Below are 26,352 nucleotides of genomic sequence, written 5' to 3'. Positions count from 1 at the left end.
AGATTTGCTTCTGAATAGTAAGTGTTGCCTTACTTCTTGTATCCAGCTGCATGCTTTCACCGAGGGGTTTTCAAGTGGACCAGAAATACATTTGTCATTTTAAGTCTCTCCAGCCAGGCCTCCCACCGCTTGTATACTCAGCTCTCGTGTTCAATGTTAATTTATTGCAGAGCAGCTCTCATTAGCAATATGTCATTTTGGTATTTTAAAATCTGCAGGACTGGCTGTATCCCGGGGAGAACCCCAAATAGCAGTAAAAGTTCTGTATTGGGAGTTGTGGTTCATCAACCGTCTATAGAGCCCAAAACTGGAACAGGTTAGGAAACATATTTGGTATTTCCAGTTCAGCTATTGCATTCTACATTTGTAAAGTCAGTTGTCAAGTCAACGCAGCTCACTTTTCAGTAAATAAACCCATCAAGGTCTCACCGGTAAAATCAGGGCCAGAGAAACATAGGGGCTGTAGGAGCAGCAGCTCCAGGCCCATGCTTTGAAATAGGCCTGAAGCAGCAAACATTTTAATGTAAAGGTTTTTTTTCTCCATTTATTGGTTATGGAATAAAAGTGATGCTGCTTCAGTTGGACTTCGCTTATATCAAAACTTTTTAATTTAATAATTGTACCAGAGTAATCAGTCTTTGCTCTTCACCATGGCTAGGTTTGCGTGGACTCAAAACCAGATATACGATACTGTAATTACACGATGTTGTGTATTTCAGTAGTATGTTTGCTATATGTCACACATTTAGTCACTATGGCAATGGAAATGGAAATTCAACTTCTCTCTTTACGAACCGCAAATGACTCAGCTTTAGGTTCATTCAGTCCTGAATCTAGCACTGGATAAAATGGGAGCTAGAAATGGTCAAGCCATCAGAATAATCATGGACCCTCGTTTCTAGAAGATCAAAGATTTTGTTGTGTAATGTGTGTAGCAGAGATTCACAGCAGTAAAGCAAAGAGTGGTATGATTTAAAAAAAAAAAAAAAAAGGTGTGGCTAAATGCTAGCTCCCTGTTGTTCGGAGAATGACAACTCCCATGATGCTTTGCCAGCTTGAAGCATTTCCCACGAATCCGTCGCCATCATGGTTATGTGAAATGTTAAGAGACTTAGCAACAAATACAAATAAAATGTTAATAAAACACAGACGGGCCCTCCTCAAAATTATATTTAGTTACATATATTACTTGAGTGTAGGACTCCAAATATACCCAAACTGTAACCTTACATATCAGGGACAGGCTAGCATTATAAAAGTAAGAAGAGGGGGTGGCGCCTGATGTATTTCTTGAGGTAAATGTGTTTCCAGAAGTAATAGAATATGTGGAAACAGAAAATATAGCAACATATAGTGTAGTATATCCTGTGACAATTAAAAATAAGAATAAAAAGGGAATTGCACTCACAGTTTGTAGAGCTAGGATAGCTCTATCTATTTGCGCCTGGTCGGTATAATCCCTGCCTAAGGACATATGGTGTCTTCTTATCTTAAAGTGCCATAGTGCAAAGAATCTTTAACTGGATACAGTTACGGTTACAGTAGATCAGGATGATATCAGCCCTGCCTTTTGGGCTCACTGTCTTGATGTAAGTAGTTCATATATGAAAAACACAGAATAAAATATATAGTGCTCATTGATGCAAATATATGTTTGATAAAACAATAGGAGAGGTACTTATAAGTATGAAGACACTTTTTTTTTCTTATTATTATTATAGCTTTATATAAGCAGCTACAGAGAGGTCAGATTTTGGTGCCAATAAAGCCATCAGTTTTTGGTGGGGATAAACAGGGATAAAATACCTATAGACTTCTTGCACCATAACTGCTACAAGTATCTTAATGGTGATAGTGTTTAGCATGTCCCTTTTAATGTATCACCGTAACTTCATTTTGAGAGAACGCAACTGACGGATGGGTCCTAAGCAAAATCCACCCTACGGGATCGGGACAACTGAAAGGCATTAACCGGAAAGCCGGTGTTTGGCGTTTACATGACAGGTACGAATCAAGTCGGCTGATAAACCTTGTTGGATTTTATGTAATTGCTGGATTAATCGAAAATTCAATATCCACGTGTGTTTTTTTTTTAGCAACACAGCACCTCCGCTGTCTGGCAAAGTATGATCTTTTTAATATATTTATTATGCCTGTTTGAACATTCACAGATTCAACAGTATTTCCTGTTGACCATAAAGTAAGAATTCATTTCAGTTTAATTGGAAATAAGACTGCAGATGTTGCTATTATTGCATTTATTTTTATTTTTTTGTCCCGATCGTGTCTGGGAAACACTGCAGAGGACTTCACGATTAACTTCCCTCCTACGTGAAAAGTTAATCATGATTCCATAAACCTTTTGTAGATCTCAGCATTAAAGGACCCACTGGAAGGCGTATTACGTCCCGATGATTATCTTGCATTATGAATCAGTGACGCGCTCAGCCGTCCTCACTTCCTGGCTTAGGTTTTATTTTTTAAGGCAGGTGTGATTCATACATTGCCGAATGCCTACACTCGCACAATAATGTCATATTTTCTTTTTTAGATTTTTACTGAAAATGCTTTTTCATTTTGAGAAGCTTGAATTCCAGTAAAAGTATTTGATTTTCTTAAACTCCACGGGCGTGTTTTGTGCTGATGTTCCTTATAAAGGTCGCGGGCGTTAGGGATGATGTATATGTGAGAGGAATGATCCAGAAACCAATCTAAAAGTACATGAAGTTATTCATTATTCAGTGTAAATTGTGAGGAATCCAAAGGGAAGTAAAAATGATATCCAGATTTTAGGTCTAAATAGCTGAATTTAAAATTATTATCCAAATATTACATTTGGCTGTTTTTGCCTAAAATTTGAATATTGCTTTGATATAATTTAGAATTTTCAGCTATTCACACTAGTCATTGTATTTTCACCCAGTCTGTTTGTGAATCTAAGAAAACAGGTACATTTGGGAATCATTCTGGTTTTCTAGCAGACCTTTTCCAGGAATGTTTGTGTAAACATTACTGGGATTGTGTAGCGTTAACAAGGGAATAGAGGATTTTAGGCAAAAACAGTAAAGGAAAACACAAAGTACCATAACCACTACCGTGCACTGTAGTGGTTATGGTGCCAGAAGTGCCGTGGTGCCTGTCATTGTAAGGATTCAAACCGTTTTAGAACTACATCTTGGTGGGAGCCGGAAGCTCCATCTCAGGCTCGACTACCTCATTGGCTGATAGTGTCAGGGGAACTCTCTCAGCCAATGAGCTAAGCCCTTCACTGCCAGGCATGGCTCAGTGAAGAGAGCTTCTGGCTCGGATTCGTTTCTAACTTATTCTGAATTGGTGTGACTCCTTATAATGGGGGAGGGGGGGGGGGGGGAGCTGTAGTGTTTATAGTGCTTGGAGAGTCAATTTGAGTTGGAAAAATTATCTAAATATATTTCCAGCTTGTCTTCATTAGTTTAAATATGTATTTCCTTTCCGTCCTTAATAATTCCTAATCTAGTGAATAAACCGTGCTGTCATACGATGGTACACACAAATGGGTGTAATTACTTTGGAAATACTGAGTAAGCTGCCCAAAAATATTTCTAAAATTCAGCTATTTTAAGATACCTCATCTCTTCTGGTCATTTTGTTTTATTTTTTATTGAAAACTGGATTCCTTAAAGCTAGTCCAAAAAATAAGAACTTGGCTATAGCTGACAGAATTTAGAGTTTTGTTTTTTAATTCACCACCACCCATCACTGTTTAGTAAATGAACTCCCAAGTGCCAGATTCGGACACCCTAACCTTTATTGCCTAAACTGTGAACTCTCAGGAATTGTACGGGAAATGTGAAGCCTTTATAGAGAACGTTGTAACTCTTCATCAATCTTTCTCTGTTTAGTGACTGAATCCCTTTACTTCCTGCTTAAATGGCACTAATAGAGTAAATCTAAATAAAGACGATTTTATTGATACCGTGCGACTAAAACGTTCAAATATTTCAAATAAAATTTACTGAAAAGACTTTTTTTAAATCAAAGTTTTAGACATTCATCTAGACTGCAATAAGTATTTCTTGATAAAACACATAGTACTCAACTTTCCCGATCAAACAGGATCCCCTGATTAGGGCAAAAAGAAACAATGAAACCTTTTTACATTACCGATAACGAAAATGTAATTTATATATTTTTTATTGAAACCTTTTTTTTTTTTTTTAATATACTTACATTTTCTCAGATCTCTCAGGTTCTCTGGGACAACAAAACAGTCAAGGACAAATATTAAAAAAGTATTGAGACCCACAGCACCCTAGACAGGTTACCGATTTTGCACCGACCCTCCCCCTTCATTCTTCACATAGGACATGTGAATAGGGATGGTCTAACACTTGGTGCCCTAGGCAGCTGCCTAATTTAACCTTAGGTTTAATCCTGCTCTGGGAGAGATGGAGAAATAAATGGAAATTTGTGCTGAAGTACCCCCATATCTGTCGCATGTATCAAAGAGGGGAGTTATGAAAGCAGGCAGGATCTGCAGATCTTCTGATAGTAAACTGAGGAGTTGGGGTTAATGTGTGTTTGCAGAGAGTAAAGCACTGTATTGCAAGTTCTCCTGCCAAAATTTTAAAGGAAATCTATTTCCCAACAGAATGAAGATGCTGGTGAAAGCATTGTATGTCATTTTCTGCTGAAGTCTGTTTTCTTAATGTAATGTGTGGTTTAGCTCGGTGTCAAACCACAGGTAACTTGTAGCCAAACAGATTTGATTAATGAAATTGCTGGACCAATTTCTGCAATTGCTCAGATAATGCTGCCGTAAAATACATGGAAAAAAAATATTAGCTCACATCTGCGTGTTCCTGTGTATTAATAACACGCTTCGGTGAGGCGAGCCGCAGGGTCTCAGTGCTTGACATGTGCTTCTGATTATAAAATGATAATGAAGTATATTGCATAAAAAGTCAATGGCATCTGACCAGCAATTATCTGCAACGTTGCCTACCGACTAATATGACACGTGTCGGTAATATCAACATTATCCCAGCAATTACCTGCGAGCTTGCTTACTGAAAAAACATGGCGTGTGTTCGTAATCTCTGAATTATCCCAATTCCTCTCTGCAAGCTTCATAAATGAATTGTACAGCACACATTAATAAGCACATTATTACAGAAATTATCAGCAAGCTTTCTTAATGAATAACGTGGAGTTCTATCATAATCATAACATTGTCTCACTCTCTGCAAGATTTATTCACAAGTAACACATCGCTCATCCTTAATCACAACATCATCCCACTGACTGTCTGCAAGCTTTCTTGATGTTTATTTTTCTTTCAATTTTCCAATTTTATCTTAATGATTTTTCTCCCCTCTTTTCTTTTATCTATTCTTCCTTGCACCGGATCTTGATACCTGGGAGCCTCCATTTTGTTCTCCTCTGCCCATGATGTCTGCAATGTGTGGGATTTTTTTTTTTTTTAAATGATGGAATGTGGGTAAATTAGTGAAGCAATTAAAAATATAACTTTGCTTAGGCTCCGCCCATCGCCAAGATTTGCCGAGGATCGCACTCTCTCTCCGTGAGAAAAAGCAGTCCCTACTTTTTCTTATGTTTAACTTTAAAAAAGTTAATTTCAAAATTAAATAGAAATAGAGGGACAAAAAATTATGAATTTGAAAGCAAAACGTGCAAAGCAACAGAGCCGCTTTAATGAATAATTCAATTTTCATACTTATAATCACAGTATTATCTCAGCAATTATTTGCGAGCTTGTTTTCTGAATTACAGCATTACCACAGTAACTATCCAATAGCTTGCATTGTGACTAACGAGGCATTTGTTAGGAATTGCGGTATTATCCAACTTTATCCAAACACATAGAACTTGTCCAGTTTTCTAGTGATACCATGCCCACTGTAGGCTTATTTTATAGTGCGTAGCTGGTCGGAGCGGAACCTCTGCTGCTGAAGCTCATACAATTTGACATGGTTTTTTGAACGTTGCATTTTGTTTGTCGTTGCCGTGGATTAATAAAGCTTTGGTCGTATGACATCATTGTGATTTGTTAAGTTCCATTTTTAACTCAACTTCTCATACTTTATATTTTTACAATGAATCATCTTAGATTAGTGTTTGTGTAACAACAAAAATTCCTGATCACATCTGCGTGCGTTATGTATCGAGTTGCCGTGAGCTAACTTGTGTTGGCATTGAGCAGCATCAGTAAATAATAAAAATAATGTATGATGTGCGCAGTAAAGTGTTGGTTTGGTTTTTGATAAAATCTCAGAATGAGACTGTATGTTTTAGAGAAGCGTTTGATACTGTCTCCTGCTCAGACCTGATTCCTCCTTATGTCTTTGTGTTCCCCAGGATGCGGTATCATGCACCGTGGAGGGAGAACAATTGTCCCAAATACAGAATGTCATACAAGAGCTGCCACCGTCACATTACAGGTAAGGGTCTCCGTCTCTGCGAATTAAGAAACAAAACCCCTGCTTCTTTTAACATCTTCTTGTTTTACGTGACTGGTTTGCGTATACGTGTCTGAATAGGAAATCTTGGGATTTAAAACGGGTTTTGAAAAGCTTGGCTGAATTTCTGACAAATTTCACATAAGAAGCTTTAAGGAGTTAAATCCCTTTGTTTATGAACCCTAGTCACACCTCCCTGCATGTGACTTGCACAGCCTTCCATAAACACTTCCTGTAAAGAGATCCCTATTTAGGCTTTCTTTATTGCAAGTTCTGTTTAATTAAGATTTTCTTATCCCCTGCTATGTTAATAGCTTGCTAGACCCTGCAAGAGCCTCCTGTATGTGATTAAAGTTCAATTTAGAGATTTAGATACAATTATTTAAGGTAAATTACATCTGTTTGAAAGTGAAACCAGTTTTTTTTTTCATGCAGGCTCTGTCAATCATAGCCAGGGGATGTGTGGCTAGGGCTGCACAAACAGAAACAAAGTGATTTAACTCCTAAATGACAGTGGATTGAGCAGTGAAATTGCAGGGGAATGATCTATACACTAAAACTGCTTTATTTAGCTAAAGTAATTTAGGTGACTATAGTGTTCCTTTAACTTTCATGGTACGCACTGCAGCTTATCTGTACATTGTTCTAGCTTTATTGCTAGCAAGTGCACTGATTTCGTTAAAAAGCCATATAGAGATGTGGCCATTGTTCTCACTTTTTAATCAGTTCTTGGTGTAGATAAGGGGTTGTCAACCTTCTGCACTCCCAGTGTTCTGGACTACATCTCCACTGATGCTTTGCCAGAATTTTGGGTGTAAAAGCATTATGGGGGATGTAGTCCACAACATTTGGAGTACTGAAGGTTGCCTACCACTGGTGTAGAGTGTTTTACAGACAGCTGAGTGACAGGAGAAAGCAGGTGAATGCTCGTATCCCTCTGTCTCAGTATAGTAACACCTATGATGTAAGGAGCAGCCATGTTTAGCTATTTTGATAAGTTGACAAGAAGCATGCAACATTTCAAAACTGGAAAAATAAAATATTAATGTCAGATGAAACTGTAGTGCTTATGGTGCTTTGTTCCTTTAAGTGAATACTTTGGGCTCAGTTCATTTTAAATCTGCTAAAACTCATAACTAACTGTAATTCTATTTAATTAAAAAAACACAACAAAAAACCAAAGAAGGTAAGATTTGTACAAATAATTATGCGGTGAGATTTTATAGAATTAAAAGGTTAACACTAATATATATTCAAGCAATGAAACTGGGCCATGTCACACGTATATGTAACCAGGTTTGCCAAATGGTAAACGAACATGCAGACTCCAGATGCCATAACCACTTCAGATCACTAAAGTGGTGATAGTGCTTGGAGTACCCCCTTAGCTGATTTCATATTGGCAACCGATTTGTCATATACGGTTAGGCAACTGCTTTAAAATCTTGCCCAACAACATACAGCAACCCTACTACATGTAATACAAGAGAACAGTGCATCTGGTTTATTCTCAACCATTTGAAACAATTTTGTACTTAGGGATCGGAAGCTGCAATCAGGTACTGAGAACCCTCTCTCCGCCCTAGTCCAGATCTGTTTTCTCACTCCTGTGATTGGACATCGTACTATGGTAACCAATGGCCTTGAGCAATGCATAGTGCAATATCTTCTGAGATCTAAGTCTAGATAGCCTACAAGCCCCACCAGCTCACCACTGTGCGGATATTAATGTATTAATTGTACAACCAGGAAACTTTGACACTCTTCTCTCCGGTTATTTAATGGCCTGCCAGATGTTCTATCACCAACCTCTTGCTCAAGGTCTGATCCTTGCTAGCAAAATGATGCAGTGCCATGAAGCCAGTGGGGTATGCTTGCACTAATGTCACCGGCCTCCACTCGGTCTCTTTACTCCAACACTGCAGGTTCTGAGCTTGTTGACATTTGGAGACACCAATAAATATGTAGATCTGTAAGCTTCTTCCAGCATGCAAAGATAAAAAAAATAAGCTTTCTTTCCTCTCAGAGTCCTACCCCACTGGCATAGCACCAAGGGGCACCACCCTTACTATTTAAAGAACGGCTAGAATAGAACAGCTCACAGTCATTTAATTTTAAATGAAATGTGACTCTAAAGTTCCCCAATATTCTCCAATAACAAACATGTTTGAAAAATATTGATGTATGCATGAGTCATTTTAAGACATTAGTATTGAAGGGTTTTATCTACTAAATAGTGGTTATTGACTGCAAAATACAGGTCACAATAGCACAGTTGTAAAACTGGTTTTAGAGTTCTTTAAACTCATTGTATCCGTTCATCACAGTTTACTGTTTAGAGAATTGCATGAGTAATGTACTAAGTAACGCATTCAGGAGTCATGGTGGCAGTTTCCATCTCTAGCACAATAGATCAGACACTTGGTACTGCAAGAAAAACACTCCCACTCAGAACATTATTGTAAAAATAACATGTATGAGCTAGCAATGGGACAAAGTTAGTTCCTGTCGTCTTGGAAACAAAATGTTCGAAAAAGCAGAACTTTTATAAAAACACCTTCTTCTGACATGGCTGCAGACGATACTTTCTCCTGACCTTGTTACAGACAGTGTCTACTCCCAACATAGATAAAGACAGCACCTTCTCCTGACGTAGTTACAGACAAAACCTTATCCTGTCATAGATACAGACGGCACCTTTTCCTGACACTTACAGACAGAAAAACCTTCACTTAAAACGAAAAGAAATATACTATAGTTGAACAAAGGCTTTGTATTTAAATTAAATCAAATGTGATTAATGCTCTGAGGAGCAGATATCCATATATAATTCTGTTAAAACTTCTTATTCATAATCACGCTAACCAATATAAAGTTGATTCATTAAAAATACATAAAACAATTTAACTAACTGGAAAACCACACATATGTAGATACATACCCATACATATTCATACATACAGATTAAATTAACTCTGTATCAGTGATTATCCCTAACCACTGATCAGCCACTATGTTAAAACCACCTGCCTAATATCATTTAGTTCTCCCTCTTGCTGCCAAAACAGCTCTGATCCATCGAGGCATGGACTTCACAAGACCTCTGAATGTGGCCTGTGGTATCTGGCACCAAGACAGTAGCAGAAGATCCTTTAAGTCCTGAAATTTGTGAGTTGGGGCATCCATGGATCTGATTTGTTGTTCAGCACATCCCACAGATGCTCCGTCGGATTGAGATCTGAGGAATTTGGAGGCCAACACCTTGAACTCTTTGTCACGTTCCTCAAACCATTCCTAAAAAATGTTTGCACTGTGGCAGGGTGCATTATCCTGCTGAATGAAGCCAGTACAGTCAGAGAACCCCATTGCCATGAAGGGGTGGTACGTCGTCTGCAACAATCTCTAGGTACGTGTCAAAGGACCCACGGTTTCCCAGGAGAACATTGTCCAAAACATAACACTGCCTCCGCCAGCCTGCCTTGTGTGTGCTGTATGTTTGGGTGACTGTGGGGGTGGAGGTGGGGGCAGATTAGTTAATATCCCCCCTCCCTTCTTACCTTATGTAGGGAGGGGGGAACCGTGCTGCTGCCATCCCTGGTGGTCCAGTGGACAGTGAACTCTAGCCTGCGGGGCTAGAGTTCACTCTCGCGAGATCTGAGCGTTGCCACAGTAAGGTGGAGCTGCTGGCTAGAGTTGCCCGGGTCCTTTCCTGCCTCCCTACATGCTGCTGTGGGCCAGTGAGGGAGATCTTTGCTCTCCCCACCAGCCCATGGAGGCCTAGAGCAGAGCTGGTGCTCGGATAGCATTGGCTCTGCATGAGCCGACATGGGAGATCCTGAGATCTCCCCTGCTGGTCTCAATCCATAGGCGGGATGCGGGGTTTAGAGTGTGCCCAGGCACACCCGGCACACACCGTGCGCACGCCTATGCCTGTCAGTGGTTTTAATGTTATGGCTGATCATTGTACATATAATCATTGCTCCTGCTGGAGGATACAATGTTACTGTCAATGTACAATGCAGCAGTCAGTTTTTATAGAGTCCCAAGCCAAATAGTCAACAATAACCACTACAGCACTTTAGAATGGTTTGACTTCTATACTAGGTTGCACTTGGAGCAGCTGCTTGTCTTTTAATATAACTGATTGGTCATGTTCTCCTGATGAACTTACAGATTCTATTTTCTGTAACTTGTTGCAGAATTGGTAACACTTTTATTTTGGATCGAATGACAGAAATTTTGGCGATAAAAATAAAATATTTCACGCTTGTTGTCACAGTGTCCTCTACATTCCCCTCGACTGTCGCACAGCAGTAGTTCCAGGGAACGGAGATATACAATTTCTCATCATTACACTTTGATTAATAACCAGAAGGTAAATCTTGATTGCTGGCCCATGTAATCAGCTGGCACAGAACGCATATATAAAGAGTGAATATCTCTCCGATTTGACCTTCATTAATTGTTTCCTTGAGATATTTGCAGGATTATTACAGTATGTGTGCCCAGTCACACTTTGTTGGGATCCGTCATGGCAAACACATACTTTCTTCCCCATTAAATAATTACCCGGTAATAATGGAGCAGTTCGCTCACCTTACTGTGTCATTTCTTTATACTGTTCACTGTTAGCTCATATCCAATAGTTAGGTTTTTGCTGATAAACCAGACAATAACTCTGCAATCTGTGTTGAGTTCATCCATGAGTTTAAAAGATCATAGGGTTGTTAGTGGCAACAAAACCAGGGCTTCAGTCCTTGACTATATTTTATGGCCCTCCTGTATATATTGGTATAAGCCCCTCCCAAAACCAGCCCTATACTATGCAGTAAGCCCCACTCTAAACACTAATATACCCTGTATTTTGATTGAATTCAGAGTACTGAATAAAGGTGCTACTATCACCTATGTGAGTCACTTTTTCACATAAAACATAAACCACACAGTGAAAAAAACGTTAGATGGTGAGAGCAGTCTTAATTAAAATTGCACATTACCCTTATTACACACTTTGGTATACCCTTATTACACACTTTGGTATACCGATATTTAAAGCATTGGTATACCAAAGTGTATGATAAGGGTAATGTGCAATTTTAATTAAGAGTGCTCTCACCATCTAAAACTTTTCATACCTGGCTTAAAACCCTGCCCCTGCCCCCACTGTGCTGTCTAATAAGCTTCAAATATTGTGCGTTAAGAGGGTTCTGTAATCCACTATTACAGGAGATTCGGGTCTAAACTGAAATGGTTCCAAAACTAGACCTGGGTCCTTTCAGGACCCTGCTTGCACCTCCAGCCCCTGTCACCACCGCCAGAAATGCTCCTGCTTACAGGACTGCTCGTTCCAGGTCAGCAATATTTTAATTTCAGCAGTTCCAGCCTAAAATTCACTCTACATGTCCAACAATTCACTGTTTGTGGGTTTATTTACAAACATCTGATTCAGAAGTTTAGTGGGTAACACAGTTATAAGGAGCACTAGCCACAACTGTACAGGCCACTCGTTGATTTGAAGATGCTTCTGCCACATACTGGGTGACTCGGTTACTGGAAATGTAGTGTTGGGTAAAGGTGAGTACCACGCTAGACGGTGTACACGGTTAATAAATCAAAGTAACAAATTCAGACAGAGTTATTTACTAAGGAATGGATGCAGTCTGGATTGGCAAAATTCGAATTTAAAATATCCTAATTCTCAAAATTCTAAATAATATAAAATAAATGTAATCTGCTTTTCCGGATATCCGCAATATTTGCCTATTGGCAGTGCAAACATTCGGCTAGCAAATGGTTAAAATAATCAATTAATCAAATATTAAAAATGTAATAAATAATAGACTTGCGCACAAACCCTTTTCAGCTGCCTTGAACAAATTAAATGCCTGTCAATCTATGGACAAACGGATCAATTCGGCAGATAAAAACACAAACTAATCGATTTGTTCGCCGATTCAGTGCAGCTGAAAGGGATTTGTGCAGAAGTCTAATAAATACTACAAATTAATTAAGAGTATGCATTCAATGACCTAAATACATGTTTTCATTATTGGAGTGTGTTGGACCGTCTGTAAAGTGTTTTCCTGTATAGTTAATATTCAGGACAGGCTGAAATCTGGTCTATATTTTCTGTGATCCGGATGTTGTATTACGAAATCCAGACATGCCTCTGAATGGTACCAGGTTGATTTTGGTAATCTGGTCCAGAGCATTTGGATTTTGGTAACTGACACTGACAGACTGTTATGGGCAATCTCGCGTTTAGTTTTTTTTTTTATTCTATCGTCCCCTAGAACTGTTTTGTCTCTCGGTGAGATATAACCTGTGCTAATTTTAAACAAGGACAAGCTGTAGTGAGTTGTGATTCAATACAATGAACCATATATAGAGTAACGTATCGATTCCTCGGGATGCTTAGAATTCCTCCTCACTAGAATACTCGAGGCATGTGTAAACATGGGAACCTTCACTAAATTCCTATAACATGTTCCGTATCCTTGCGTGTAGAAGAAGCTAAAGGCTCCATGCGGTTATATACAGCTCTGCTAATGTTGCCACAACTTTTTAAAACATGCTGTATACACGTGAGGATTTATATACATCTGTTGTGGTATTTTGAGCCTTTTCAATGCTGTTCTTCTTAGTCTGTCACTGCAGATCTTCTCAAGCAAAGCCTGGTTTATTTATCCTGCTCGATTCCAGAATGTCTTGGAAGGTAATCCTCAAAAAAATGGATCCAATCACATAAAATGTCAAACACTGAGGGCCCCAGAACCCTAGAATTGTTCAACAGCTTGCAGGGTTTTTAAAGTATCACAACATAAGCGATAAAAGGTCTAGTCTTAAAATACAGCAAGTGCAAAATTTAGGGTTGTTGTTACTGCAATAAAATATAGGTCCGTCTGACATTTGAAAAATTTACTCTCAAGTTAGTAAAAATAATGTGTTGTGAGACGTGCTACCTAAACGTGTGGGCCAATAAAAATACCCAAGTTATTAAAATGCAGATTGGAAAATGTGATTGTATGGAGTGCACTTCATTAGACTGTGTAATCAGAATTTGTTAAATAAAAAGTAAATATTGAATAAATGTCTTCACCGCGGAAAAAATTGTTTGGGCTGAACCTATTTGGCCAAAAGTAAAAAAAAAAAAGTTTGGGACGGGCAATTTGGCTCGTCTGAATTTTGTTAGCAACAAATGATTCAGGAAAACTAAAAAGGCACAAAAATTGTACAATCAGTGTCCTGCAAAATATATACATAATGTAAATATGCATATATTGTAAAGTCCAATTGGTTCAGAGATCAAATGAGAAAAAGTAACTAATAATGGGGGAAAAAGAGATGGAGCCATGGGCGTCCGCAGGAATATTTTCAGGGGGTGGGGGGGGGGAGGGGGGGGGGCATGATTGTAATGACATCCATGCTCGGCCCTATTTTGACAGTGTCATTAAGGGGAGGGGCATAGTCATTATCACATGAAGCGCAAGCAGGCAAAGAGTTAAGAAACCTGATGCAAAATCTTATTAGAAGAATCAAGTTGACATTGATTTCAGTATTGCAATGTCTAATCTGTTTTAATATTAACACTACTCAATGCACCCCATTAGTACACAAAGCCGGTCTGGCACACTGGGATACTGCGAAATTTCCCGGTGGGCCGCGGCATCTGGGGGCTGCGCTGCGCATATAGGTGCCACCGGGTGGCCAGTCCGGTGGCACACACTCTGAGGGGGCCGTCCGCGTTCCACGCTGGAGCCGGCAGCCGGGTGGCAGCCTCGCCAGTCCGGCGGCACTCCTGTCACTGATGCTGAGGGCCGAAGGAGGAGGGAGCGTGTCTATCTACCATGCTCCCTCGCGGTTCCCACAATCTCTAGCACAGCATGCTGATACAGCCCTCTGTAAAGAAATCCCTCTTTGTGTTCGGTATTTCTCCCCTTTTCATTCGGTAGATGTAACTGCGGAACACCCCCCTGGTTCGTTAACTTCAAAAGCATGCTTTCATTAAACCCTCTACCTGTGCGGCCGCCGTTCGTATTGCCGAACGCCACGTGGCTAAGAAAACGGCGGCCATCTTGTTTGTGCGAACAAAGGCAGCGGGACTTGGTCATCGAGTGTCTGGAACTAAAATCGGACACTCGACTTCCCGAACACCAGTCCCAACATACGAACGATGGATCTTTGTTTCCCAAACAGCTAGGAGAGCGCTGTTCGTTACTTTTGTGCATTTGTATGAGGGGATCAATTGCTGCTAGGAGCCAGGGGAAACCGTTCATGGGATTATTCGTTTATTTCATCTTCACAAAATAGACCGGCAAAACCACCCAAACTCCTGGAACTGTTTTGAGCAGCCGCCTCGTGGGAAGCCAGTTACCTAAGACCTCCATGGAATTTGATAACCCCCTGAACTGATCTGGGTGATTTTTGGATATGTTGGTCACCCAGATCAGGGCTATCAGGGGATGTGACTGTTAAGGGGATACCCCATGTTTTTAGGGGTGTTCTGAAAATTGTGGAAAACTGTACTTTTTCTGCGTGGAGATAATTAAGTTATTATGTTATTTGCCTATGTTATCTCCAGGTCCAGGGGAGGGAATTGTATGTTTGCAATGGGAGTGTATAACTATTTTTCTTGTTATGATTGGCTGTACCATGTCCCTCCCTGTGGGAAGTCCCCTTGCACGGGGACTTGCATAAAAGCCAGTGTGGCATCATTAAAAGTTAGTTCTGTTGCACCCTTCTTCTAGACTCCGGCTGATGTTTGGGTATTCGTATGCTTTACTAAGGGAATCGTCTGGTAAAGCTATTGCATTCGTATTGGAATCGTTTATTTCATCTGCTGAACGGAGAGTTATAGTCACTGGTGCTCTGGCCGTTCGGAAGGAAACTACCGAATGAGTATTGGATATACTAGGTTTCCTTACACCCTCCACACACACCTTCAACTTTCTTCATACCCCCCACCCAACTTGTGCCCCTTCTCTCATATCCCCTCCATACACACCTTAAACTTTCTTCATATTCTCCATGTTTCCATTCTCCATGTGTCAATTTTCTAATAACTCCCTACACCCACCTTCATATTTCTCCATATTCCCCCCTCCCCCACCCCTCATTCTGTCCCTTTCTCCATATACCCTCCCTGTCTGTCCATTCCCAATTATATAGTAATTCTCTCAATACCTGCTCTGGTGTAGTGTGTCTGAGTGGCTTAGGACTGGTAGTCCTACCATAGAGCTCAGCTCAGTTTGGTGCCACTTGCAGGTAGGAGGGAGCAGTGATAATAGTCTATCCCTGCTCTCACGGGAGTGAACGCTCGGCTGCTTCATGTGGAGTGTGGCTAAGCACAAACTGTAAGTGCAGCCTATTTTTTTTAAAGTTATTAAACAAAGTACCCACTTCAGGCTATCCTGCATTGGTACCTGTGGGGAAGAAGGGAAAATTGAAATTTCCAGGAGGGGCATTTACCACCCCCTCCGGACGCCCATGGATGGAGCATTAAAAATCTCTATACAGTGGGACCTCGGTTTACGAATATAATGCGTTCTCCGGGACGTTTCTTATTGCGAAACATTTGTAAACCGAAACGTGGTTTCCCATAGGAATGCACTGAAAACCAATGAATCCATTCTGGAGGTCAGAAATAAGTCAAAATGAGCTGGCATGGAAACCAACCTACAATGCAGAACACAAAATAAAAGGCATGCAAACGACAAAGCTCAGCTACCTACCTTTCTACAGCTTGAGAAATGCTCCAAAAAGTCCCAAAACAACTGCAAACAATTTCCAGAATGGCTCCAAAACTTAATGCAAAAACCGCTCCAACACCTCCACACTTGACGCCATGTGCTACCCACGGGCTCCAGCATGCAGGGGGCGGTGCTATAAACCTCCCAGGCGCAATGCATCCTGGGGAATCTTGCTTCGTATTGCAAAACACATTTGTAAACCGAGACATAATTTTCAATGGATTTTCATTTGTAAACCGAAAATTATGTTAAACGAGGTGTTTGTAAACCGAGGTCCCACTGTATTTATGTATTGATATATAAAATTTGTATTAAATATATAATAAAAAAATGTATAGTTTTGTTTTTACTGACCCTTCTTTTTTTCTTTCTTTCATTGCTTGCTGATCCCTGATCTGTGAATTAAATCAACATTTAGTGACTGTCCCTTTGCCATTAATCATCTTTTTCAATTATCTCTTTTTTGGCGCGAAGGGTGGAATTCTGAATCACAAATCAAAACGAACATGCTCGGCCATTGCATATATTCTTATAAAGCCAAAATTCATGAAAGCTTTCCACAACTCTTTCTCGGGTTGAAGACTATATCTGTTATAAACATCCTAGCCTTTTAATGATGTGGACCTGGGTATCAATACTGGATGCTGCTGGTGGTGCCATAAATTTGAAGGACTGACCAGAGAAAGAAGCAGGGTTGAGACCAAGTCTTAGGAACAGAGTCCTAGCGTAAAATATACATTTTTATGTGGTGAGCCGATAATCAAGTGTGACAAGGGGTGTATTAGGTGGCTTATCCATGATGGTTTGACGGTAGAGATCTAGGTCTTTTGACTGGGCACCACTTATTTTCAGTGGGATACAAGGACATTTCTGATGGTTGGCCGGATTGGATAATCTTGGAATTTTTTAGACTAATTACATAATCAGCTGTGATTTTTTTAATGTTTATCTTAAGACTAAGATTGTAAATTCCCTTGGTCTTAGGAAGCTGTAAAAAGCTATGTAAATGGCAGCTTTTATTAAATTATTTGTGTCAATGGCTTAGTGTCCAGTAAGTCAGACTGGGCCTGAAATTTGGGTCTGTCAATGGGAAGTCGCGGTCTACTTTTTGTATGCCTCTTAAGATATTCCTTTTAGGGCAAGAGGAAAGGAAAGACTTGTAATTTAGGAAGGTAGTAAGTGGATGGTGTTGAACACCAGTTAGAAAAAGTTTGATGGTATTATGGGACAATTTAAGGTGAAGAACGAAACGGCCCAGGTAAGAGGGAGGAAAGGGTTATATAGGGTGCTAAACACCTCCCACAATTACAGGTCTTTGGCCTTAAAACTTATAAATCTGGTTGTTGTTTTTTTTACCAGAAAATGAGTAAACAATATATGAGGCAGATATTCATACGGGGAACACCTCTTGTGAGCATTGTTCTGGCTAGCTCATATTTAGGGATTTGGCTCAGAAGCTTGGCAATACATATCGGTCCAAAGTTTAAAGAGGGCATTGCCCTGGGCTAGGAAACTCAGTAAAGATTTTAATACCTTTATCGAACAAAAACTCAATGTTACAAAGAGTGCATGACTCCAGCAAGATTTCTCTTTGGGATTGGCTGAAACTAGTCGACAGAATACTGTGAGATTAATGTACGTTTTCAAAAGTTGCTGAATTCCAGAGATTCTTACTGGATATTAAGCAAAAGCAGAAATGGTGAATTTTAAAATGTTGGTTTCTTCAATCCAATCTTTTATTATTTTTTAACAGGTGCACAAAAAGCACATTATTCTTGCCTGCATTATACATTCATAAAATATAAATGAAAAAGGAAAAGTAAATGTTTAATTACAATATTACAAAAAGTAGTGCTTAAAGTGAACCTGAAAGTTAGAAATGAAATTACCTTACATCGCTCCAAAATACACTGAACACATCATAGATCATAAATATACATGATATAGTCAATGTAAAATATCAAGATATACTTACCTCACCTCCATTCCGGTGCCTCCATCTTCAAAGATTTGTGGGTGTCATCCTTCGTATAACATCCACCTCCATCTTCAGAGATTTGTGGGTGTCATCCTTCGTATAACATCCACCTCCATCTTCAGAGATTTGTGGGTGTCATCCTTCGTATAACATCCACCTCACTGAATCTATAAAGCATAAAGTATTGTAATGAGCTACCTAGTGGATCCATTTATTCAGGTTTATATTTAAGACTCAGGATTGGGAAGTCTTCATTTTCTCAAAATTGGATTCGCCCCTCCCTAACCCATTTACCGATTTAGATTATTGTATCTACATTGAATTTATGTTATTTAAAGCAAAAAAACAAAAGCTGCAGGTCAATTGTCCAGTCTATCTTCACTTCAGATTTATTGCAAAAACAAAATAACAAATTATTTCAATTTAATATAAATATTACATATGGATAATGTGTCTTAATCAGATTTGAAAACATTTTCAAGGACCTTGTTCAATTGTAGAATAAGTCTTAGTGACCTGTAACTTTAAATAGGGGTATCTGGTCACACAGTTGCTGTGACGTTGCAGTGATATTACATTGTTTATTAGCATGGGTGTGATAACGTCATATGTGTCTTTGTCTCCATCTTGCAGGACTCTGGAATACCTAAGCAAGCACCTGACAAATATAGCCTCCCACAGCGCCATGACCAACATGCACATTCGAAACCTGGCCCTTGTATGGGCACCTAATCTACTCAGGTCAGTCGCGCTCCTATGTATGAAGAGTGACCGTAAATGTCTATTCAAGATTCTACGGCACTCAGACCAGTTAAAGAACGTGCTTGCAGTATACATTTCTTGGTGAAAGAGAGTGGTTTTTCTCTGTTTGTCTAGAAAAAAAACAGAGATTTAGTGAAGCTCTGTAAAGTCTAAGGCTTAATTTTCAAATGCCGAGAAAAGAAGAGGGGACACTATTATCAGAATGTCATGATAGCTACAAGTGTGTACTTTGTTAACGTGAGTGAGACAGGGGGAGCTGAGAATTCCACAGGTGTGTATCATCCCTAATGTGCTTTATCCTGAGACCAATAAATCGGTGAAAGCAAGTTTGACATTTTTGTCTCTACTTCTCCTTTTTCAAGGTCAAAAGAGATAGAAGATGCAGGATGCAATGGGGATGCAGCTTTTCTGGAGGTGCGAGTCCAACAGGTTGTCATCGAGTTCATCCTTAACAATGTGGATCAGATCTTCAACAAGAATCCACCGTCTTCACCTAAACCATTTCCAAGAGATGGTAAGGGCCTCCTTAAAGGGACACTCCAGACCCTTAAAGCACTTTAACCTGCCGAAATGCTTTATGTGTGAAAAGTGTGTCCTCTTTTTTTCATTTTACAGAGAGTGCAAATTTCAATAGAAATTAACCTTGTTACATCCCCCTGGCTGGCAATCAGACAACTAGTCCTGTTACTTCCTGGTTGGTTACCTCAGTGGAGCTATACGCAAGATGCAGTAATTGCCCAGAGCACCTGCCTTGCAAAGACTTCTCAATGAGCTGCATTGAGAAGTCTGTGATTGGACAACCACAGAAAGACTGGTGGAGTAAGAAGGGGAGGGGAGGGCTAGCAAAAGCTCTTTAGTCATGTTTCGCTCACAGTTGTTATACAACTCCTCATTATTAGATTGTGTAAAACCATTGAAATGATTAATTTTAAAATGAGATTCTCAAACTCTGCATTTGTTTCAGGTTTGTTCCTGATGAAGGTAACATAAAACTACTATGAATATCTGTTCGGAGAGTTATACTAACAAATCTCTTTTGATGTCTTGGAATTTCATTATTACATAGTAAAAGTTACATAGTAATAGAGGTTATAAAAATACTCTGGTCCATCAAGTTCAATATTTTGCAAATCCCTGTTTCTGCTATTAAACGAAAAGACAATTTGGGAGAATAGAACTTTTTGGTCCATGTTCTGCTGAGAACTGTGTATTCAAGCTAAGCTGATTTTCCTAATTTAAAACTCCTAAAGCTCGGATAACAGGTTACACGTCTCCAGATTAAGCTGCGTGGACAGTGTTTGCCGTGTACAAAAGACATAATATTAAAAGCTATAAAGGTTATGTATTCTGTCATCTCGGAGGTTCACTTGAACTGTTGATTAGATTCTCCTTTCTTCTTGACCCTGTTGACCAGCCCTTTGTGCCATTACATTGCACTTTATTGCCTTTGATGATTATAGATTACATGTTACCTTTCATTCTTTGTCCAATGTGTCTATTTTCTCAATATGTTGTGAGCTGCTTCTCTTCATGACCTTCAACCCATCCATGGTTTGAAGCACCGTCTACTTTCAGTATAGGGACCTATATTATATCCTGAGTGGATACATCATTAAATGCGTGGTTGATGTTGCCATGGGGTATCCTCAAAATTACTGCTATGTTTCTGTTTTATTACTATGTAATTCCATTTCCGTGGACCTATATTGACAAAAGAAAGGTTGTGGTCCTTATTATGTATCCCCATGTGTGTGAAGATACCTCTGGCTTAAATGAACATTTGGGCAGCTCAACTTGAAGATACCCTTTGGCAAAATGTTTGTCACTTAGTAATTAGCTGGGTCATAACACGGCAGACCAGTCCTCTCTGATGATTATTATTATTATTATTTTATTATTTATATAGCGCCAACAAATTCCGTAGCGCTGTACAATGGGTGGACTAACAGACACATAATTGAGATCAGACCACTGGACGTACAGGAACAGAGGGGGTTGAGGGCCCTGCTCGATGAGCTTACATGCTAGAGGGAGTGGGGTATAGTGACACAAAGGGTTAAAGTAGGGGAATTAAATAGTTTGTTAGAGAAGGGTTTATTGAGTGCTTGGTAGGTCATTTTTGACAGTTGCAATGAGTCATGGGGTGGGGGATGAGAAACCTGCTGACAGTTTAATTGATACGCTTTAATGAAGAAGTGAGTTTTCAAAGGTTTTTTGAAGGAGTGGAGGCTGGGTGAAAGTCTGATTGAGGAGGGAAGGGAGTTCCAAAGAATAGGTGCAGCCCTGGAGAAGTCTTGAAGGCGAGAGGTCAGAGGTGGGGATCCGGGCAGAGGATAGGCGTAGGTCTTGGGCTGAGCGCAGGGGTCTCGACGGAAAATACTTGTGTATGAGGGAGGATAGGTATGTTGGAGCAGCATTATGTAGGGATTTGTAAGCAAGCACCAGAATTTTGAATTGGGCCCTATATCTAACTGGAAGCCAATGCAGGGACTGACAGAGCGTGGAGGCGTGGGAGGTGCGACCGGACAGGAAAATAAGCCTCGCAGCCGCATTCATTATAGATTGCAGCGGTGCAAGCTGGGAACATGTAAGACCGATGAGAAGGGGATTGCAGTAGTCGAGGCGAGAGAGAACAACAGCATGAATCAGTATCTTAGCAGCGTCCGTTAGATAAGGGCGGATGTTCTTGAGTTGGAAGCGACAGGATTTGACTATCGATTGGACATGGAGAGTAAAAGAGAGGTCAGAATCAAAAAGAACCCCTAGGCAGCGAGCCTGTGAGGTAGAGGTGATAGTTGCGCCGTTGACTTGGATGGAGACAGACACAGGAGTAGCAGCACTTGAGGGAGGAAAAACTAGAAGTTCTGTTTTGGACAGGTTGAGTTTAAGGAAGTAAGCAGCCATCCAGTTGGAAATAGCAGAGAGGCAGTCAGAAACACGAGTCAAGCTGGGTGGAGAGAGATCAGGGGAGGACAGGTAGATTTGCGTGTCATCTGCAAATAAATGATATTGGAAGCCAAAGGAGCTGATGAGTTTACCAAGGGAGGCAGTATAGATAAAGAACAGTAGGGGGCCAAGGACAGAACCTTGGGGGACACCAACAGAGAGGGGTTGGGGAGAAGAGGCAGAACCAGAGACAGAAACACTGAAAGAGTACTGGGAGAGGTAGTAGGAGCACCAGGAGAGAGCAGTATCCCGTAGACCAAAGTTACGAAGAATGTGAAGAAGCTTGAGGATCTTGGAGGCAAATGGCAGTAGCGAGATAGGGCGGTAGTTGGATGGGGAGTTGGGATCAAGGTTGGGCTTTTTCAGAATCGGGGTTACGGTTGCATGTTTGAAGGGTGAGGGAAATGTGCCAGAGCAAAGGGAGAGATTGAAGATGCTAGCGAGAGGGAGACAAAGTGCGGATGAGATGCGAGGGAATAGGATCGAGGGAGCAGGTGGTGGGGCGGTAGGACAGGAGCAGAGCAGAAACCTCTTGTGCTGTAGCAGGTGCAAATGAGCATAGGATGGCAGGGGGAGTGGGGTTGGGTGATGTATTGATAGGGGTAGGAGAGAAATTAGAAATCTCTTTCCTCATTGTAGAGATCTTCTCAGTGAAATGAGATGCACATTTTTGGAGGTAACGGGTCAGCTTGGTGTGCCAGGGTTTTAGTAGGGGGCGCTTGCTGCGTTTAACTGTAGGAGGTGCCATGATGTCAAGTTGAGAGGAGAGAGTGGAGTTGTAGAGTGAGGTTGCAGAGTTAGGGCAGTTGAGATTTGAGATGGGTAAAAGGAGTGTTTGGAGTTTGGTGGAGAAGTGCTGGAGATCGAGAGAGTTGAGGTTTCTGCGAGGTTGGAGAGTTGATGGTGGTGAAATTTTGGTATGGGGTATGCAGATGTTAAATGTTAGCAGATGGTGGTCAGACAAAGGAAATGGAACAGTGGAAAGATCAGAGGTGGTACAGAGATTGGTGAAGATGAGGTCAAGAGTGTTTCCTGCAGTGTGAGTTGCTGAGGAAGAAATCTCTGTAAGTGCAAAGGAGGAGGTTACAGAGAGCAGACGAGAGGCATCAGGGCAGTTGAGCTTGTTGATAGGGATATTAAAGTCCCCAAGTATGAGAGAGGGAGTGCTAGAGGAAAGAAAGTGGGGTAACCAGGAGGAAAAGTGTTCAATAAATAGTTTAGGGTGACCGGGTGGGGGGCGATAGATGATGGCAATTCTTAAAGGAGTGGGCTTAAAAAGGCATACAGTGTGAACTTCAAAGGAAGTAAAGGATAGGGAGGATAGGTTGAAAGGTACATTGAGGGGAGAGAAGGATGCCTACACCACCTCCTTTACAGTCGTGTCTAGGAGTATGGGAGAACTGTAGACCACCGAAACATAAAGAAACAGGAGTAGCGGTATCGGATGGGGACAGCCAGGTCTCAGTGAGTGCCAGTATTGTGAGTGAGTTAGAGATGATGAGGTCATGTATAGCTGTAGATTTGATGTTACTACAAATGGAGCGAGCGTTCCAGAGTGCACACTGAATTTTGGTAGAGGAGGATAAACTGCAGGGTATTTGGAGGAGGTTTGCATGGTTTCTGGTTATTTTAGTGTGAGCAGATGAGGTGAGGGGCCTTGGGTAGGGAGAGACGTCACCAGCTGCCAGAAGTAGGAGGAGAGATAGTGACAGGAGGTGGGAATGAGTTTTATATGGCCGGCGACTAGGGTGAGATTGGGTTAGAGCAGGAGAGAGAGAATAGGGAAATGAGTGCAGGGCTTGAGATGAGAGAAGGGGGGAGTGTAGCAAAGAGGGATTAATGTAAATGTGAGTGTGATGATCAAGTCTTGCTTTGTCTGTTACAGATAAAGTGTTCTTCTCTTCATGAGTTTATGTAGAAATGTTAACCTACGGTAGCTGAATCACATTTACCAGCATGGTTTACAGCATTTGGCTTTACCGGGGAACTGTAACTTCCCAGAAATTACCCCAAAATGACACAATTGAATGAAGTATTGAAAATCGCCGGTAACTTGTGTTACCATCTTTTTTATGTGATGCTCTGTTATATTTTTATAACATCACAACCCATTTCAGTCCCAGCAGAGATGGGTAAACATTGCCATTTCCGTTTCTGTATCTCATCCTCTCTGTATGCTCTATTTAAAGTAATTGACAGTCACAATAGGCAGAGTTTGTATCAGTCACTGACAAGCAATCATGACAGAGGTTCCCAGTTCCAGCAGACAAATAACTAAAGTGGTGTGGATTTATTAAATATAAGGGATAAGCAGGCCCGGACTGGCCAAATGCCCGGTGTGCCGCGGTGGGCAGGGGCCGAGGCCGGCAGGGGAGGTCCCAGGACTTCCCCCGCCGGTCTATGCAGGGCCGGCACTACCCGAGCGCCGGCCCCGCTGTTTGCCACGATGGGCCGGTGGGGAGATCAAAGATCTCCCTCACCGGCCCATTTAAATAGACCTGAGGCACATGCGGCTGGGGAGGGAGGGAGAGGACCCGGCGGAGCTCTATCTTGCAGCTCCGCCGGGTTCCTCTCGCGAGATCCGGTCGTTGCCATGGCGACCGGATCTCGCGAGAGTGAACTCTAGCCCACAGGCTAGAGTTCACTCACCCACTGGACCACCAGGGAAGGTGTCACCGTGCCGGTCCCCCCTCCCACTCACCACCGTGCCGGCCCCCCCCCCTCCCACTCACCACCGTGCCGGACCCCCCCTCCCCTCCCAGGCTAAAGGTAAGAAGGGAGAGGGGGGGATATAATGCATGCTTCTTAGATTTTTTTTTTTCTCTTTTAACATTCACCCTCACACACATCACACTCAGCACCCCCACACACATCACACTCAGCACCCCCACACACATCACACTCAGCACCCCCACACACATCACACTCAGCACCCCCACACACATCACACTCAGCACCCCCACACACATCACACTCAGCACCCCCACACACATCACACTCAGCACCCTCACATCACTCGCAGCACTATCGCACTCAGTACTCTCACACACAGCACTCTTACACACATCACACTCAGCACCGTTACACACAAATCACACACGCCTCACACACAGCACACTCTCACACAGCACACTCTCACACAGCACCCACACACAGCACCCCCACAAATCACACAGCACCCTCACACACAAAACACACACACACACAGCACCCTTAAACACAACACCCTCACACACAGCACCCTTAAACACATCACACACAGCACCCCCACACACATACACGGCACCCTCACACACATACACGGCACCCTCGCACACATACACAGCATCATCACACACAGCACCCTCAAACACAGCATCCATCACAAACACATACTGCACCCTTCACGTACACACCACACCCCTCACAGACGCTCACTGCACCTCACACACATACACACAGAACCCCAACACACTGCACCAAACACACACACAATACTTTCAAACATATTTATATAATATATATATATATATATATATATATATATATACACACACACTACAGCACCCCTTTCACACACTGAACCCCTCACACACATATTGCACCCCTAAACACATTACATTCCAGACACACACTAGATCCCTTACCCAACTCTGGATCATATACACACACTAGATCCCTATATACACTCTGATTCCGTTATATACACACACTCACTAGATCTCCTACACATTCTGGGTCCTACAAACACACACTAGATTCCTGTATACACACACACTACATTCCTAACATACACACTCTGGATCCCTTATACACACACTAGATTCCTTGTAAACAAACACATGCTACACCCCTAAACACACACTCTACAACCACTACATCACCTATACACACACACACACACACACACTATAGCCTGTAGGCACACAGTTAATACATCCCCTATACACACATTCTCTACAGCCCCTAGCCACATATCCATTACATTACACCACAAACACAACACGACTTAAACCGACCTTATTACACAATACCACACCACAATCAACTCACTCTACACACACGCAATCCCACAAGCAGGCTCCAAACACATGCACAATGCTCTTTCCTGGCCCTTTTATCTCCTGGTATAGAGACACCAGAGACAAGTTGCAAGGAAACACAGTGCAAGCATGTTATTAAGTTTGCTTGCACTGTGCAGAACAAATACAGGTTTGTTTTTTTCTCGTGCTAGAGCTCTTTAGCAGAGCTCTGCCCTGGAAGATGATTGACCCAACGCTCACTTTGAGAGGGGGCGTGTTTGTCATTGGTGATGACGAAACACACCCTCTCTGCCCCGCCCCCTTCTTAGTGGGCCACTGTGCTAAAAAAATGCCCGGGCCTAATTTTTCTCCCAGTCCGGCCCTGGGGATAAGTACACACACTGTTGAAACTTTTAGGTCCTAAGTAATTTGGTCCTAACCATTAAACATGTAATATC

The 26,352-nt window shown here is 41.4% G+C and overlaps 1 protein-coding gene across 1 annotated transcript in view; it reads left to right on the top strand.

Moving 5' to 3' along the window:
• ARHGAP31 (Rho GTPase activating protein 31) overlaps positions 1-26,352 on the top strand; it is a 167,826-nt gene that overhangs the window by 112,584 nt on the left and 28,890 nt on the right. Inside the window, exons 4-6 of the mRNA XM_063446470.1 lie at positions 6,358-6,440; positions 18,819-18,926; positions 19,310-19,461. Coding sequence (XP_063302540.1) covers positions 6,358-6,440; positions 18,819-18,926; positions 19,310-19,461 — 343 coding nt within the window. The remainder of the gene's footprint in view (positions 1-6,357; positions 6,441-18,818; positions 18,927-19,309; positions 19,462-26,352) is intronic.

This window comes from Pelobates fuscus, chromosome 1, assembly GCF_036172605.1.
Source record: "Pelobates fuscus isolate aPelFus1 chromosome 1, aPelFus1.pri, whole genome shotgun sequence".
In the NCBI taxonomy this organism is placed as follows: domain Eukaryota; kingdom Metazoa; phylum Chordata; class Amphibia; order Anura; family Pelobatidae; genus Pelobates; species Pelobates fuscus.
Note: the sequence above shows the minus strand (reverse complement) of the source record. Positions and strands in the feature narration are given on the sequence as shown.